We start from the raw sequence: 18,424 nt of genomic DNA, 5'->3' as shown, positions 1-18,424 counted from the left end.
GCCCCAGAACTTATTTCTAAGAATAGATTTCATTTACCTTATCTTACATCTTTATAAGTCATCCTACCATAAACTTATTCAAAATTAAACATTGTATTCATCAAATATAAATTTGAAACTAAACCCATAAATCTGTAAGTTTATCTTGTTGTAAAACCAAATATGTATGTTAGTGTCATTTTTAAAAACTATTAATAATACAACAGCATTAGTAACTATCTTTATTCTCAAATTGATAAAAGCATTTAACATATATACTTTACAGTATAAACAAAGTAAGTGCTATGCATTTTGCTTATAAAGTGACTTAAAGTATTTCAAGCATTATATAATTCAATTTGTACAAAAAAGTAAATTTCCGAATAAAGCTTTGGTTAGTAGAACTGATTATGCACTGTCAAATCCATTTTCCAAAGTTGTTCAAGGGAAAAAAGGCTTCATCCACTATCACATGTATTTCTTGTACAAAGCTTTTTAACTATTTAGTAAGGGGAAAATATTACAATAATTGCTTTTAATTTCCCAGTCTGGATCAGCCTTTTTTCTTCTCATTTACATGTGGCCGGAACACCATGACTTTTGAAAAGTATAAATTAGGTACAAAATCACCTTTACTTTTTTCTTAGGAAGGTGATCTATTTAAAAAATAGATTCGATCTTTAAGACTGTTGGCTTCCATTATTACCAAGATGCTTTCTAAAAGTTTCAAGCATTACTATATTATTCCATTGGGGATAAATCACTTCTAATTTCCCTTAGGAAGGTAATATCTACTAGCACTAGTGCTCAGAATCAAAGCTTATATAATATCTAAAAACAAAAACAAAACTAAATGTAGCCCCAAACTTAATATTCTTATAGCAATGTATGTTTTACCATTATTCATATGAAAGTAATAAAAATGCTACCTAACTTAAATAATATAAAATAGCGTTGTAACCAAATTAACAATCACAAAACTGCAGACATTTTTGTATTAAAATTTTCCAGTCCACTGAGCAATATTTACTCAAAAATATGATTATGAACTTAAATATATCCTCTTTTAAGTTCACTTGTTTATACTGAACAAGTGGTGCTCCTTTTATGATTTTTGAAAATTCTACTTACATAACTATTTAATTCCAAAATGGAAAATGAACCATCACTAAAATTCACTGGAGAATATTCTTTCATGGAAATAATTTATAAACATTTTAAAGTTCTACCTTTAATTATTTCAATTTGGCTTTTTTAAATAGATAAGCTTTTCATTTCAATTACTGTATAATACTTCAAACCTAGCTTAAACAAAGATAAACAAAACCAAGGAGAACTGGCAAAGCATTCCTTGCTTTACATAGGATGCCTCAAAGTGTCACATACATAGTAACATATCACAGAAGAGAATTTATATGGTTTAGCAGATTATAGAGCAAACCTGAAAGTTTATACAAAACTAAACACTGCCTCGCTTCTATTCTGTTTATTTTCTTTTAATTTGATCTTGGCTCTGTTTATTATCTGTCTATAATAACCATTGTGTGACACATACCAGTTTTCTAAGAAATCCAATTACTTCTACATACCTCTTCAAACAGCTCTGTAACATATTTGAGAACATTCAACCAATCTCTTTCATTCAATATGATACAGCCTACATTTTTCTCACAAAATGCTCACTGTCCTGAGCTATATTAAACACCTTATAACAGGTGTATGTATAACTGAAGACCCTAAAATGTCAAGTTTACATTTAAAAAAAAAATGCATAGAGAACATTTGGAAAACTTCTTAGTACTCACTTCTTGGATATTATAATATATAGGTGTTGTTTCTTTCAGACTGTAAAATGTTTCATCTTTATAACTGACTTACTTTCAGATCTGAACCACAGTATAAAAAATTTTTCTGAGATTTGACTGCTGTTAGGCTACAGAAACAGATGAAGTTTTCTGACCAAAACTGGTCCATGGGTCTTCCAATAAACAATCCTTATATATTCAATGCAGATATCAAATTTCCATGCCACAAAATAGAATTACATCAGAACTACAAGAAATAAACTCTTATCATAATACAGTATTCTTAACGTAAAGGTGCTATTCATCATGCCCTACATCATTCAGTCTTTACCAAGTGGGCATCATGTCTGGAAACCACACCCTACCAAGATGCTTGGACACCTCCCAATGGATTTGCTCCAGGCTATATTTTTGGTCAGGAATTAATACTTCTTCCATAATGGATAATTGAGACAGGCGGCCACCACACATCTTCACAAACTCAACAAAGGCACTACATGAGACTTCACATTCCCCTAGTCCAATAGCTGACAAATTTTTACAACGTTCTGCAATGCGAATTAACTCTTCATCAAGTGGCCGTAAGCCATTAGCACATACTACTAGTTCAACTAGTCTAGGGCATGTCATTCCCACACGGCCAAGCACATCTTTGCTTACTGATCTCCCAAAGTAAAGATGGGTGGCAGGTATTTCATACCGAAAGAATGGATCAAATTCCTCTTCATATAAAAAAAAATACATCACTAAGTTCACTTTTGGTGAATGTCTGATGAAAGCATCCCAGCTGCTTTTCTGAATAGTATGGAAGTGTGTCTGTCCAGGATTCTCACTGACTACATCAATGCGCAAATGTTCTAATCGAACGTGTTTTTCAGAAGATAAAGCCAGCAGCAATTCATCACTTAACAAGTGGTAATTCAGGGCCAGTTCACGTAAGCCATGACACTGATCAGCCACACAAAGGATACCTAGGAAGAAATAGTGTCTAATTATTTACAAATTTTTGTACGAGTTCATCACCTGTTCAAAAAATTTAATCAAATGCATGTCTCAAAATTTTACCATATTTCCCTATCATAAAGCTATACAATTTAAAATATAGTTATATGGTTGAACTAGCAGAAAGTCACATTTAAAAACCTACTACTAAATCTGTCTATAAGAAAATGAGACTAATTCTAAACCTGATACCATAAAAAGAAATAAAGCTCACTTATAAACTTAGAACAATTATAAATTTGTTTTACAGTTTATTTATTTATTTAGAGAGAGAGTGCGAGTAGGGGAGGGGCAGAGAGAGAGGGCGAAAGAGAATCCCAAGGAAGCTCCAGATGCCAGTGCTGAGCCCAATGCGGGGCTCGAATCATGAAATCGTATGACCATGACCTGAGCCAAAACCAAGAGTCAGACGCTTAACCAACTGAGCCACCCAGGTGTTCCAACAATTATAAATTATTCATAAATACAGACGACCCTTAAACAACACAGGGGTTAGGGGCACTGACTCCTGTATAGTTGAAAATCTATGTATAACTTTTGACTCCTCACTTAATTACTAATAGCCTAGTGTTAGCCAGATGCCTTACTGATAACATAAACAGTCAATATATATTTACTTATATTCTTACAATAAGAATACTACATTCTTACAACAAAGTTAGAGAAAAGAAAATCATAAAAGGAAATATGTTTACAGTATAATATTGTATTTACTGAAAAAAATCCACAGGTATATGGACCCACAGTTCAAACCCATGTTATTCAAGGATTAGCTACATGTACCATAACTAACGTTTACCCCAGTAATGCATGGACAGTGTTATATTTTTTTTAAAAACTGATTACAAACACCAAACCTATAGGTTAAGCAAGAAAAATTACGTGATCATCACTACAGAGGCCAAAAGACATTTTTGGAAATTAAAAATTTAATTCTAATTAAAAAGAAAAAAAAGGTAAAGCCACATAAAAGAATCTATGTAACTAAATAAAACATTTGAAAGGTTGTTAAAAAAGATTTCTATCGGGGCTCCTGGGTGGCTCAGTCGGTTAAGCGTCCGACTGTGGCTCAGGTCATGATCTCGCGGTTCGTGAGTTCAAGCCCCACGTCGGGCTCTGTGCTAACAGCTCAGAGCCTGGAGCCTGTTTCAGATTCTGTGCCTCCTGCTCTCTCTCTGACCCTCCCCTGTTCATGCTCTGTCTCTCTCTGTCTCAAAAATAAATAAACGTTAAAAAAAAAGAAAGATTTCTATCAAGGGAGCAAAATTTTTTTAACAGCTTATTAGTGTCTAATAAACTCAACAAATTTCTCAGAAAAAAATACCAAGATACCACTAGATAAATGAGTCAAAGGTAACCAATTCACGTTAATGGAAATAGTAATTATAACTAACAAATTCTTAACATATCCAGAAAGCAGTTCCATAAATGGTCCCTATACTTAGCATGCTATGCTTCAGAACTGCCCAAACCCCTATCAAGCAGATCTTACCAAAGGTCAGCATCTGATTTCTGAAATGGCCTAATACTAAAATTCTACCCCAGACAGCCTATAGTACTTGATAAATGACCCATTCAAACCATTTCTTTCTGGTGTTTAGAAACAAGGATAGGAACAAAACACACATCATATTATCTATTATTTATTGTACAGTATATGTCAGGTACTAAATATACTCAAAAATCTAGAAAAATTATTTCTATTTTGAAGTTGATGCAACTAAAGACAAACACAAACTGAGTGACTCTTAAGTTCATGTGCTTAACTACTGCTTGAGAAGTGACAAGACAGAGGCTCCAATAAGCCAAAGCTTAAAAGCAGTGGGAAGAGAATATAGGCAACAGAATCAGTAAAGAGGTAAACTGAATCACCAGTGTAAGAGTCACCAAAAGACATCTGTGCTTTACTATTCAGCCACTACAAAGTTTCTGTTCTCTACAAGGTTTCTGTGTACTTTGAAATAAACCTTCATAACCTGAGCACTTCTGTTCTTTGCAATCTTATAAAGCTTGATATAAAAAGAAAATAAATACACAGGGAATGGAAACCAAAGATGCAAATAAAAGAAACTGAGATATCATTTAGTAACTATTAAAGCAGTTGTGGCAGGCATAATTCTAAAAGTCCAAGTCCCCAAGATTCTACAACCTAATCCCCAGCACCTGTAATGTGAGGAGATACCACTCCCATGATTATATTATATAGCACAGTTGGCTTTAAAACAAGATTGTCCAGGCAGTTCTAATCTAATCACATGAGCCCTTTAAAAGCTGAGTTTTCTTTGGCCAGTTTCAGAAAAGAAGTCAGACTCACAGCTTCCCTGGCTAAGCAGAGAAGCTAGCTAAGCAATGGCTATATCTGTGACCTACAGAGCTGTGACACTACCAAATGAGTGCTGGTTTAACATGCTAAATTTGTAGTTGTTGGTTATGCAGCAATAGGAAATTTAATTAAACAGTTACTATATAATTCAGCAATTCCACTCCTAGGTATATACCCAAAAGAAATTACACCACTTATCTACACAAAATCTTACACAGGAATTTTCATAGCAGCATCATTCATAACAGTCAAAAGGTGGAAACAATGCAAATATCCATCAAATGATCAATAGATAAATGTGGTACAATCCATACAATGGAATATTATTTGGCAACAAAAAGAAATGGAACACTGATACATGCTAAAAAGTGTATAGAAATTCATTGTTGGTACTATTGTAAATTCACACAACTCATTTAGAAGAAAATACAGCAAAAGGCTGTATATAAAAAAGATCTGGACCCTCTGATCTACTTCTTCCACTTTACCATCTGTCCTATGGAAGAAACTGGTAGAAGCAAACTGCTTCGTGCCAAAATGGTTCATTTTTTAAATCACAGCAAAAATGTAGAAACAAGTATCCAACCTTAAAAGAATTATAAGACAAATGTTGGCTTACCAACAACATAGAACACTAAGTAACTAAATGTTCATTAGTTCAATAATGAGTGTCAAGCACTGGTGCTAAGATGGTAAAGATGCAACATGAACAAGACATCCTTATCATAATAGCAGGTGGCAGAGAATTAAACAAGAATGCTCTGGGTGTCCTAGCAAGGGGATCAGGGAAGATTTCCCAGAACTAACACTGTGAGACATAAAGAATTAGAAGGATCAAGCTAGGGCAAAAGATAGGGGAGAAGGAAAGTGAACTTTATTTCCTGTGTGAACACCCACACATGGAAGAAACACAAGCATTCCAAGAACTGAAGCATTCCAAGCCTTCGGGTCAACATACAGTATGCAAGTAAGGTAACATCTTAAAGGATGAAGCCCCATAGAGAGGCAAGGGCTAGATCATATGGGACCTTGTCAGCCTCAGTAAGTAAGGAGTTTGGATCTTATCTAAAGCATAGTGAGAACATTTGAAGAAAACTGGAGAAAAATATCTGATTTATATTTTAGAAAAATTACTCTGTAGCATAGAAATCACATTAGAGAAGAATAAGCTGCAAGTTAGGAAATCAGTGTAAGAGGGTACTGCACAAAGATTACAGAGACCTGTACTACAGGAGTAAGAGTGGAGATGAAGAAGGCAGAGTGTCTTAGTTCAAGTTGCTTAACAGAATACCACAGACAGGGTGGCTTAAGCAATAAACATTTACTCTTCACAGTTCTGGAGCCTGGAAGTCCAATCTGGATGGTCAGGTTCTGATGAGGACCACAACTCTTCCTGGCTTGCGGATAGCCACCTTCTTGCTGTATCTTCACATGGTGAAAAAGAGATCATCTCTCTCCTGCCTCTTCTTATAAGTGCACTAATGCCATTTATGAGACCTCCACCCTCATGACCTAACTATCTCCCAACCGAACTCCAAATACTACCACACTGCAGCTTAGAGCTTTAGCAATATGAATAGAAAGGGATCAGAATAAATCATCAGTCCACAGTGTAGACTCAAGGCCTATTTCAATGATGGAATCACCAGACCTTGGTGACTGAAAGGATGTAGAAAGTAAGGGTAGGAAGAATCAAGGATGTCTGTCAGGTCCCTGACAACCAGATGGATGGAGCCATTTACTGAGATAGCACAAAGGAAAAAGCAAGAGATTTAGACAGGGGGAGAAGAAAGTTCATTCATCTGAAGCACCAGTGAGACATTCTAGAGGAACTGGGCCACTGGCAGCTCAACACATAGCTCTGGAGTTCCAGAGACACTGTAAGTGGGAAGTATTAACATACAGAATGTAACTGACAAAACAAATGATGACGACAGCCCAGAGTTTACATAGTAAAACAAAAAAGGACTCAGCACAGAACACAGTGAAACACCAAAATTTAAGGAATGAAAAGAGAAATCAACACAAGAAATGGTAGGAACAATCACAGAAGAAGGAAAACGACATAATATGGTATCAGAGTCAACAGTCACTAGTGTTGAATGGTGCCTAAACATCAAGCAGTAGACAATTGTAAGGACTATATAAAATAGGAGAAAAGTTTGATAAAATATTCAGTGACTAAAGAACAGAAAAAAATCCTTGATTTCAACTTAGAAAAAGAAATAGTTTTGCATAGTCCCAATATGCAAAATATGGATAGAAAGTAAATATGCAAATATATTAAATTTTAAATTATAATCGTCTAAGGTTATACTCTTAAATTTAAAAGTATTTCAGGTGCACAACTTGCCCAAAAGCCATGAGGTAAGACCAAGCAAGTTTATACTACCCTCTCAGAATTGATGTGTATATTTAATAAAAGTAAATGAACATGAGATGTACCAGGATAAGAAGAATAATGAACTCCTGGTCTCACTGAGAACCCAGAGACCCAAAAGCTCTCATAGAGTGTGGGAAGTGCTGAAGTTACATTCAGAGTGCTATGGAAACAACACATGGTGGTTCTAAACCAGAGAGGAGAAAATAAGAACAAAACCAGATCATCTGAGTTGAATTCTGAAGGCTGGCCTGGACTTGGCTAGATGAAGAAGTGGGAGGAAAAAACATATTCCACAAGTACAGTGTACTAACCACACACACACAGGTACAAAGAACCTTAGTTATTATAGGACTCAAGTAAAAGCTACACATGAATGAGTAGCAAACAGGATTAAAAAGATAGGTGGAGGTGAGGATACAAAGGACCTTGTACACTATGAAGCTACGAGGTATGGACCTCACTCCCATAGCAACCCATACAGTAGATAGAAAATGTGACCAAGGTCATGTAAGAAGTAACTGCCAAAAGTCCATTCTTCTTAAGTTCCAGACTGTTTAGATTATCACCTTCAGTAAAAATCTAGAAGTGGCAGAAGCAGCTGGGGAAATACTGCAATAGACTAGCCATTCCTGTCACTAAGACCCTCCCTGTAGGAGACAGAGAAATCTCCATCCAAGAAGAAATCACTTTCTTGGGGGAAGTCTGGGCTTTAGTCATGGCAAGAAGGTAGGAAGTATTTTGTAAAGATATCAAGGATTTAACACTGTCTTTTAAAAATGGGTTTCCCAAGTAACACAGCCAAAAGACTGGGAGCGATGTCAACAGTGGGAGGATGTGTCAGAAATGAAGCATCAGAAAGTAATAATACCAAGTGTGAGTTTATACTTATTTTATAATACAAACTATTTGGAATTTAAATAATCTGAAACTGAATAATGCTTAGAAAATTCTATATAAGAAAAGTTGGAAACAGCTTTCACAATGCTATTCCCCATTTGATGGGTTCTTGGCTCCAAGATTCAAGTTAGGAAAAGGGTTATCTTGCAAAATGTTAAGGTGGCAACTTCAGCACAACTCTCCTCCCTCTACATAGTGAGACGAAAAGCAATTATGAGATTGCTCTGATTCAAAACCTACCCTGCTGGTTCAACTACAATTAAAGAAAGTTCTATATTATCTAAAGGGCACCTCAGGCAAATCTAATACTGTCCTTTTTTTTTTTTTAATCCATATTCTAACACAGTTTGGACACAAGCTGACAAATAAGAGTAAAAAATAAGTTGAAAATAAGTGTCTAGGCTAGGAATGCTACAGAAATTTATGATACTGTATCATGACATTAAAAATGTTTATGCAAAAGAGATGAAATAATCATATTAACCCACCCTCAAGGTTAATGATCAGTTATTAATTCGATAAATACATCAGTCCATTTTAGTAAAATGTTACCTGGCAAAAAACACAACATACCTGCTGGAGAGACATGAGGACAGCTGCTCATTTTCAGCAGCTTGAGTGTATCGCTGTTGTTGGCCACTAGTACTTTGAGGGATGGATCATCTACTGGGGTATCATCTATCTTAAGCGACGACAAGGATTTGGAATTTACAAACACTACTGTCAGTGCAGAAATAAAGTGAGACTAAAAAGCAAAAAAATGGAAACAGTTTCAACTTTCAGGCATGAGAATTGAGGGAGTGTTCACATAAGACATATAGTTCACATATAGTTCATCTGAACCCTAGTGATGTATCCCATAACTGTTTTAGGGGTAGCATCCTTTCACTCTGTTGTTGGGGGTATGGTAAAAAAGGGAGGTGACTATTTGCTATCTTTGAGAAAAGTCTTTTTACCTGTAGCAAAATGAGATTTCAAGCCTCTAAATCACAATAATCACTGGTAAGTAAAAAGTAAAAAGATGAATTACAGAATTGGGGATGAGAATACCTCCAGTGTTTTGTAACACTGAACTGCATTCTTTTTTGGTCTGATAGTTAACCATTAAAATAGTAATAAAATTACTAGCATAATCATTAGAAATTAGAATATCAACTCAGGCTCACTTGAAACAAAAAAGCTCACAGAAAATTTGATTCTAAAATAAGCAAAATCATACCTAAATAAAATTCCAAGTTTAAAACTCCTTTAAATACGTTAAATTATCTACAGTATTTTCAAGCCATTCATTTTAATGTATTTTTCCACAAATATACCAATTATTATTCCATTTATTATATACATGTAATTATCTTTTGGACACAGAATCTGACCTCAAGGAACCACTGTAGGGTAACAGGAATTAAAGCATGGTCAGAGTATGTAACGTGGAATCAGCTAAAACCAATGGACGAAGGATCCAGGAGTAGGAAAGAAAGGTCAACATATGCTCCGACACCTTCCTCTACATAACCAATCTCACCCTCCACTTACCTTTATAAATTCACTACAGCAATGAAAAGGAATGAGGGCAAGCTAACAGCCAAGAAAGTACAAAGAAACACCATTTGCATGATCACATTCGCTAACTTAATTTTCCTCTACAATTAAATAACTGGTTAACTACTTAAATTTTGATCAGGTAACTTTTTGCCTATTTAAATGTTAACTCTTTCTAATATTTTCACCTCAAACTCAATTATACCTTGTACAGTCCCATTTCATTAGTATACTCATGACTGCATCCTCATGACTGCATCCCTGCCTTCTTTTTTCCATTTCCCTCCGATTTATCTGAGGTCAAATATACTTCTTTCATGTTTTCTACAGTTCTTCCAGGACTTCCAAGGTACAGTAACACCCTACTTCAATCTTCTACAAGAGCCAAAACGGGGGGGGGGCGAGGTGAAGAACAACATAAGCATCTTAGGCCCATTTAATAAGGAAGGAAGCCATCCCAGATGCATCATAGTTCCCAAAGACAAAACGACTTCATGTAACTACAGTACTAGTACTAGATCTGTATAATGGTAATCTTGAGTAACAAGAAAAAAAGGAAATTAAATTTGTTCAGCATACCTTTTCATGTGGTATATTTTACTATACCATATCTGTTTTTTTAACTATGGTATGTACACAGAAAATCAACTCAAAATATATCATTTCCCATATGAAGCTTGAACAAGGTGCTACTATACCATGTAAGTCAGTGCTCTGACTTAATAAGAATCTCCTGGATGTCTCATAGGAAGGGGAAATTTGAAACAGGGAATGTAACCCAAAATTTCCAAGTTTCTTAGATGATTTTTATGCACATTAAGTCAGTGCTCTGACTCATGTACTTAGAATCTTAAAATGCTGAACAGAATCTCTTACCTATTTCCCTTATTATATAGGAGGAAAACATTTTAACTCAAATATATGTATTTAAAGAACCTTTTTAAACACCAATTAAGACTTTGAAATCAACCGGTGATACATTTGTTACAAATATTCCATTCCATAACCACCTGAGTTATAATACACACTCAACTTAGTACTATTTCTTCCTGAATCATTCTAGTAAATTAAACTGTTAGATGTGTAAAGGGGTATCTATATCTTAGTTTGCAGTGTACTCTGAAAAAAACCTTTCAAATTACTGTTGCATGCTAACCTACCCAACATTAGTTAACATACTCAGGAGGCCTTTATCAGCTGCCTTCTAAAAATGCACTTACTTTTTTTCTATTTTAAGAGTCTAGTTATTAGAGACACTATCTTACTATACGCAGGATCATGTTAGAACATATATATGAACATAAATAGTTCACTGTTCACCAAAAAAAAAAGCTTTCTTTAAATAAAATCTGTAAAGGGGTGCCTGGGTGGCTCAGTCGGTTAAACGGCCAACTTCGGCTCAGGTCATGATTTCGCGGTCCGTGAGTTTGAGCCCCACATCGGGCTCTGTGCTGACAGCTCAGAGCCCGGAGCCTGTTTCAGATTCTATGTCTCCCTCTCTCTGACCCTCCCCCGTTCATGCTCTCTCTCTGTCTCAAAAATATATTTAAAAAAAAAAAAAAAAAAAGTTAAAATAAATAAATAAATAAATAAAATCTGTAAAGTAATCCAAGTACACTAAATTTGCTCAGGAATAAATCTATACACAATTACCAGAAGATTTTATAAATAAGCTATACCTGTTCTCACTACTGGTACTGTCTACTTTTCTTTGATTGTAATTTCACAAATCTGCTCTGAAAGTCCAAAAAGGAGCTGCTATATGTCTTTTTCCTAATTTGCTTCTCAGTTTTAGTCACTTTTAGTACATCTCTTTGTTGAATCCTCTGCAAATTCACTCACTCTTTAACTTTTCCCATCAAGAAGCACAAGGTGATCAGAAAAAGGAAAAGCTTTATTAAAACTCCTATTGCCTGACATTCTAAATAAATAGTAACTAGTTTTCCATTATGTATACTATTTTTCTTACACTCCCATGGTCACTACAAGAAATGACCACTACAAGGGCAGAGCTTCTATCGGATTTCTCAGTAACTGCCAACAACATAAAACCGGCAAATACCTTTGGTAAATCCATAAAGCTTGGCCGAGCCGTTGAAATAAGTCCAAGTGTTTTTAATGAGCAATTTACCAGTTGCGATAATATATCACAAGCTGCTTCAGCTGATTCTTTGCTGCTGTCCACCTTAGAAAAGAACACACCATTTACCTATGCATATATTTACATTTCTCTGTGTAACCTTAATTTTACAGAAGAAACAGTTATTAGCTTATTACATTACAAATAATCTCCATCTAAGAAGGAATGATATGAGAGCAGACAAGACTAGTTTTGGCAAAGAACTTGAATTAAGAACCACTGCTTTATCTAGGTTTAATGTGACCTGTTAAATAAATGCTAGCTATGGGTAATCAGGTATTCATGTGTTACTTTTCAAAAATTATCAGGTAGGTTAAAGATTTAGTAAACATGCCTACATTCCATTATTCATCCCCAAAACAAAATACTATAAGCCTCTGTACTCCTATAAACCACTGTGATTCCTTAAACTACTCTAGACATCTCAAAAAGCCACCCCACTTCAATTATCTCATCACTGCATGAATTCCAGTATGTCCCTTCTGGCAATGAAAAGAAACAAACAGTTCTCTTTGGCATTCTTCCACGTCCTTTTTGCTATTTCTCTCTAAAATATATTCATCTAAACCTTTTACATAAAATTTCTTAGGGATGCCTGGGTGGCTCAGTCGATTAAGCATCCGACTTCGGCTCAGGTCATGGGGTTTGTGAGTTCGAGCCCATGCTGGGCCCTGTGCTGACAGCTTGGAGCCTGCTTCAGATTCTGTGTATCCCTCTCTCTCTGCCCCTCCCCCGCTCATGCTCACTCACTCTCTCTCAATAACAAACATTAAAAAAATTTTTTTATCTCCTTTTTCTTTGAAAACCCCATATCATAAAGCCATCAATAAGCAGAATTCAGTCTCTATTAAACAGTAATAGCAATTAAGTTTTAGTCAATCATAATCTCCATTTTTTTTTTTTTTAAGAGAGGGAGCACAAGCAGGGGAGATGGGCAGAGGGAGAGAGAGAATCTTAAGCAGGCTCCACACTGAGCATGGAGCCCAATGCGGACTTGATCCCACAACCCTGGGATTATGACCTGAACGAAATCAAGAGTCAGATGCTCAAATGACCGAGCCACCCAGGCACCCCTTCAAATTTTTTATTTATTTTATTGTATATTTTTTCCTCAAACTTATTCAAAATAATTCAATGTGACTGACAGCTTTAGTAAATGATTTATGCTTATTTAGTAGCTGCTTCTGTTCTTTTAATAAACTATGAATAATTATGATAAAAAAAAAATAACTGTTAAAAATTATGATAAAAGTAACAGCTGGAATTAGTTATGCAGCTTCTAAATGATTTAAAAAGTTTTTTTTTAATGTTTATTTATTTTTGAGAGACAGAGACAGACTGGGAGCAGGAGAGGGGCAGAGAGAGAAGGAGACACAGAATCCGAAGCAGGCTCCAGGCTCTGAGCTGTCAGCACAGAGCCCAACGCGAGGCTCGAACTCAAAAACAGTGAGATCATGACCTGAGCCGAAGTCGGATGCTTAACCGAATGAGCCACCCAGGTGCCCCTCTGCAGCTTCTAATGTATACAATAATTCTAATCATTAAGAACTTTCTCTAAAAAGGCAATATTTTAAAAACATGAGAACATATTTTGGCTTAGGATAAAAAAAGCCACTGAATATACTTTATTTTTTAAAAGAAGGATTTAAAGTATTACCTTGAAGCTGACATATTGCAGATGGTTTGAATGTCTTTTAATAATCTGTTTGATCAGCTCTGGGTGTGTAGCTTTCAAGTAAGATGTAGCTGGCTGATTCAGTTCAAATTCAAAACATCTCCACAAGTCAGGCATGTGAAATACCTGGTTCCAGTTGCGGCAAACTTGTGAAGCATGAGCCCGGTCAAGAAGAGGCAAATACTTAAATACTTGGAGAATAATGTCCTGAAGGAGATTACCCCAATCACAAGTCTGAGATTGCTCATTTGTAGTCCTCAGTTTCTTAGATTTCTCTGCAGTACCTTCTTCTGATAAATTATGGTCACTATCTCTTCCTCCTCGTTTCATCCTATTCAGAAAAATGCATCATTTTTTTCATACTTAACTTTTGAATAGCAATAAATCCAACATTCGTTTTGCCATTGAGATACATATATGGATGTTTATAAATGCAAACACAAACATGAGGAACTGGACCAGTAATTCAAGAATATCAAAACAAAATATAATGAAAAGTGCCAGTGGAGACCAACTGTTGTTTTACAAATTCTATACAGGTATTTTTAAACATTTGTGTTTATAGTGTACTACTGGCAGGGGGAGGGAGAGATATCATGATTTTGAAAGTAAACCAAAAATTATAGTCAACTAAAAGCAATATTAGAAAAACAAACCCTACAGTGACACCTGCTAAAGCTTTCTTAAAAGTCATCTAAGGATACCTGCTATATTTGAGTTCTTGAATTCAAGGAACCACAGTCCCAGGAATCTCTAGAGAAGATACGAAGTAAGTAGCCAATAGATCTCTCCACATTGAATAGTCTGTAATATGTTACTGCCAGACACAATCTCTACTTAAGATAAGCAAACCCATCCCTACTATGCATGGTTTGGTCTGAAATGTGGTTTCTTCTTCCAGCACATCTCTTAGTATGGCAATGTTTACCCTAAGTTGTATTTCCAAATGATAGGTATATGTTTATTCTGTGTATTTGTACGATCTTCATTGCATTTGTTTCTTTGAAATAGTCTTATCGCAAAATAGTAGTATGGTTAAAAGAATGGGCTCTGGAATCAAGCTCCCTGGGTTTGAATTGTGGCTCTACCTCTCCCTGGTTATGTGGCCTTGAACAAATTATTTGGCTTTCCTGTGCTTCACTTTGTAAGGTGGGGATAATAACACACAGGATTCTTGTGAGGAATTAAACAGTAGTAGGGCTTAAAAAGAGACAGAGGATGTTGAACTCAAATACAGGAAAGTAGTCCAGTATTAAAGACTTTAAAGTGTATGACAAAGAAATGAAACGTGTGAGAAAATACAAGAACACATGCTTATATATGAGAAACACACACTGGTACAGGATTCACCACACTAAGGTAGTAACTAACCATAAATAAGTGGGATTATACTGTACCATATTATATAAACACAGTAGTAGGATAATAGTGGTGGCATTACAGGTGATTTTTTTTTTTTTTTTTTTTTTTTGCTAGAGAGAGCACAAGCAGGGGAAGGGCAGAGAGAGATGGAGAGAAAATCCCAAGCAGGTTCCACGCTGTCAGCACGGAGCCCAATGTAGGGCTCCAACTCACCAAACCGTTGAGATCGTGACCTAAGCTGAAATCAAGAGTTGGACACTTAACCACCAAGCCACCCAGGTGCCCCTATCTCATACACATTCCTTTTAACGTCAATGAATTACATTGTAATCAGACAAACAGGTCTTGTTTTGATTTGTTATCTGGAAAAATAAGTATTGCAAACTAAGGGGGGTAATTGCAGACTACTCACTAGTACCCCTTTGGTTTAGAGCCTGCGACACTTTTATATCTACAGAGTAGTTCTGGCAGAGTGGTAGTTTGGATTTGGAGTCATAGCTTTTGAAAAGGATGGCTTGTGGCTCCAACTCCCTTCTTCTGGCATATCTGTGTATAAGAATTTGATTCCTGTGTGGGATGAAGGATGTGTATGTGTATGACTCTTAACCAAATAGATCTCTGTGGGATCTCTTTACCCAATAGCTAGTAAAACTTGTCAAAGGGGACTGGGGGCTGGAAGGAAACAAAACGGCAAAGCCTCCTGGTCTTCTTGCCGTTAAAATCTGCCCAGGAGATCTCAGCATGTATGCAATGAATTCCTCATTGATCCTACTTCCAAGTCTGTGAGTTGGATGATGTAAATGAAGTGAAGTAAATGATGTATATTCTACTGAGCAAGGAGAAAACAGAATGACAAAGGTGATGACAAGAGGGTAGTTTTATGGAACATTAAAACTTACTTGTGAATCTGAGAATACGTTTTGTAATGTGTTTAGTGAAAAGGTAGTATAATCCACAATACAACCTTTAATATAAAAAAAATCTCTTCTAGTAATAATGTCCCACTAGAGGTTGAGGTAACAGTGTCATTATGACCCATTTTTCTGCTTTACCTTATCCTGAAGGCTTAATTTTAGCATAGAAAATATGGGTCAAAGAACAAAATCATAATGTGGCTTATAATTTCTCTGACTACCTGAAACTACTCAAAATTTTGAAATACGGAGATTCAAAAAAGAATGAAACTGTCTTTATAATTTCTTCTCCTTAGTAGAGCACCCAAACCAGACCTCTTCAAGGCTCCAGCAGTTCAATTTCAAATTGCAACTTTTCTAGGCCCCAAATAATTGATGCAACTTAGGTCACTAGAGCATTTGGTGAGGGACTGATATTATGAAGCACCAAAAGGAAAAACAAACAAACAAACAAACCATTAATGAGGAAAAACTAGAGTAGTTGAGCAGCACAGGGAGTTACTGAACTAATCTTAATATTTCCATACCCTCGGAAAGTAGTAAATTTGTTCATCAGAGAAAGAGTGGAGAATACTTCAGCTGTGTGTCCATCACTGTATTAAACACTTTTAGTAAACTGTACATGTAGCACTTTTAAAAGCCCATTTGTACACAGCTCTAAAAAGCTTGTTTTGGCATCACATTTCCTTTCCATTTGCCTAATATCAAAATTAACTTGCATTCTTTGGCTGGAATACAAGAAAAAAAAAACAAAACAGTGGGACGAGATGAACTCTCAGAACTAGATGGTACGAAGAGTGTGGTGGCGAAAATGTGTGTAGGTGTCATCTGTAGATAACTCGGAGTTGATGGCATTTTTATAAATATTTCAAAAGAAGAGGACAAAAAGACTCTATTTAAAAGATCTGGCTCACTGAATGAATTGGACACCAGCAGCAACAAAATAATAGTAATCTAACCTCTTGGCTTGGAGACGCAGGTCAATCACTGAATAGGCTGCTTCCTGATCCCCGTGGCCAGCCCCACCTGAACCCGCTGCCCACGCCTAAGGCAGGCGCCAAGCGGCTCCTCCTCACAAGCGACCAAGTTTTCCACTGGGCTCCGGGACCGGGACGTCCCCTCCTCCCGCGCCACCTCCACGGATTGGCTCTCCCTGACGTTTCTCACGCGCTCTACCGTGAGCAGTGTTTTGACATCTTCAACGCCCCTCGTTTTTTTCAAGCTACACGCACGGACACAGCCCACGCCGGGAAGAGCCTGGCAGAGCGCGAGCTCTAAGGTGCCTGTCGCCAACCCTGCCAAGGGTAATAAAACCGGGCGACAGCAGCCGCGAGCCCGCATTCACACCACGCCTTGTTGACATGTTTTGAAGCAGGCATCGCGGGGAAACGCCACCAAGCAGGCTCTAAGGTCTGGGCGCCGCGCCCGGGACCCCGCGCCCCTGATCCGCCCTGCCGCCCACGAAGGTCGGCGGACCCACCCCAGCCCCGCAGTCACAGCGGGGCTCCGGCCCTGCCCCTCCGCCGTTACCTGCTGCCGGGGGCGGCTTCCCCCAAGCACCACCCCGGGCTCCGAGGACGGCGGCGGCTGGTCCCGCGGCTCTCACATGAGGCCCCCAGGGAGCCCCGCTTCGCGCTCCCGCCGCCGCGACCCCCCACGCTCAGCCCGCATCCGAGGCGCTGGTCCCGCGGCGGACGCCAACGCGGCTCCACCTTTGCGGTTCTGGCTGCTCCAGGAGAAGCCTCCTTTCTCAGTCCCACGCAACCCGCGTTCTCCTTCCGGGACCCCTCGTAGCTGCGAAAGCCTCCTTCGGCGAGCCGCGGCCACCGCGTAAGGCCCCGCCGCCTCGGCCCACACAGCGACTCCAAAATGGCGCCTGGAGCTCGCGGCCGCGCGCTTTCCCCGGCGCGTCTCCGCCCGTGGGGGCGAGCGCGTGTCCGCCGGGGCGGGCCCGCGAAGGGAGGGGGAGGGCGGGAGTGGGTCGCGCCCGCCGAGAGCGCGCGCCGCCCGTGCAGATGGGGGCCTCCGCCTCTTGGTTCCAGGAGAGTGGGCAGCTTTCCTCCCTGCGACGCTACTGCTACCCTTAGGGGATTTTTTCCTTTTGAAGCCAGTGTGGGAGGGCTGGAGCTAGCTAGATGGCCAAGAGACTATCTGCTGTTGAAACTGGAAAGTTTAGGGAGGTGGAGCAGGAAAGGAAAAAGGAGGGAGTGTCTCTGAGCCTGCTGCATCCAGCAGCTGGTTCTCCGAGGCAGAAAGACAAACTGTAGCTGCTGACCGCTGACATACCTCTGCACCGCGAGGCTCGACCTGGAATGGCCACGACAGCACCACGGAACTCAAGGGGTTAAAATACAGGCTCTAAAAATTTACACACAGCATATGTACATAAGGTGTTCTTAAAAACT

At 38.1% G+C, this 18,424-nt stretch overlaps 1 protein-coding gene across 1 annotated transcript; it reads right to left on the bottom strand.

Moving 5' to 3' along the window:
- Positions 1 to 208: 208 nt before the first annotated feature.
- FBXL3 (F-box and leucine rich repeat protein 3) lies at positions 209 to 17,683 on the bottom strand. The gene is made up of 5 exons (XM_086710086.1): positions 17,550 to 17,683; positions 13,726 to 14,074; positions 11,991 to 12,113; positions 8,963 to 9,134; positions 209 to 2,755 (listed from the first exon to the last, which is right to left on the bottom strand). The coding sequence occupies exons 2-5, from the start codon at positions 14,071 to 14,073 to the stop codon at positions 2,112 to 2,114; spliced, it is 1,287 nt and encodes a 428-aa protein (XP_086566212.1). The 5' UTR covers position 14,074; positions 17,550 to 17,683; the 3' UTR covers positions 209 to 2,111.
- Positions 17,684 to 18,424: the final 741 nt, after the last annotated feature.

The sequence above is a fragment of the Puma concolor genome, chromosome A1 (assembly GCF_028749965.1).
Source record: "Puma concolor isolate L17-30 chromosome A1, mPumCon1.1.hap2, whole genome shotgun sequence".
Classification (NCBI taxonomy): domain Eukaryota; kingdom Metazoa; phylum Chordata; class Mammalia; order Carnivora; family Felidae; genus Puma; species Puma concolor.
This window is presented reverse-complemented; position numbering and strand designations above follow the sequence as displayed.

Coding starts and splice junctions, on each gene's coding strand:
- FBXL3 (XM_086710086.1), bottom strand. CDS start 14,073: ATGAAACGAGGAGGAAGAGATAGTGACCATAATTTATCAGAAGAAGGT. Junction 12,114..13,725: donor TGCAATATGTCAGCTTCAAG/GTAATACTTTAA, acceptor TTCTTTTCTAAG/GTGGACAGCAGCAAAGAATC. Junction 9,135..11,990: donor GCTTTATGGATTTACCAAAG/GTATTTGCCGGT, acceptor TTTGCTTTTTAG/TCTCACTTTATTTCTGCACT.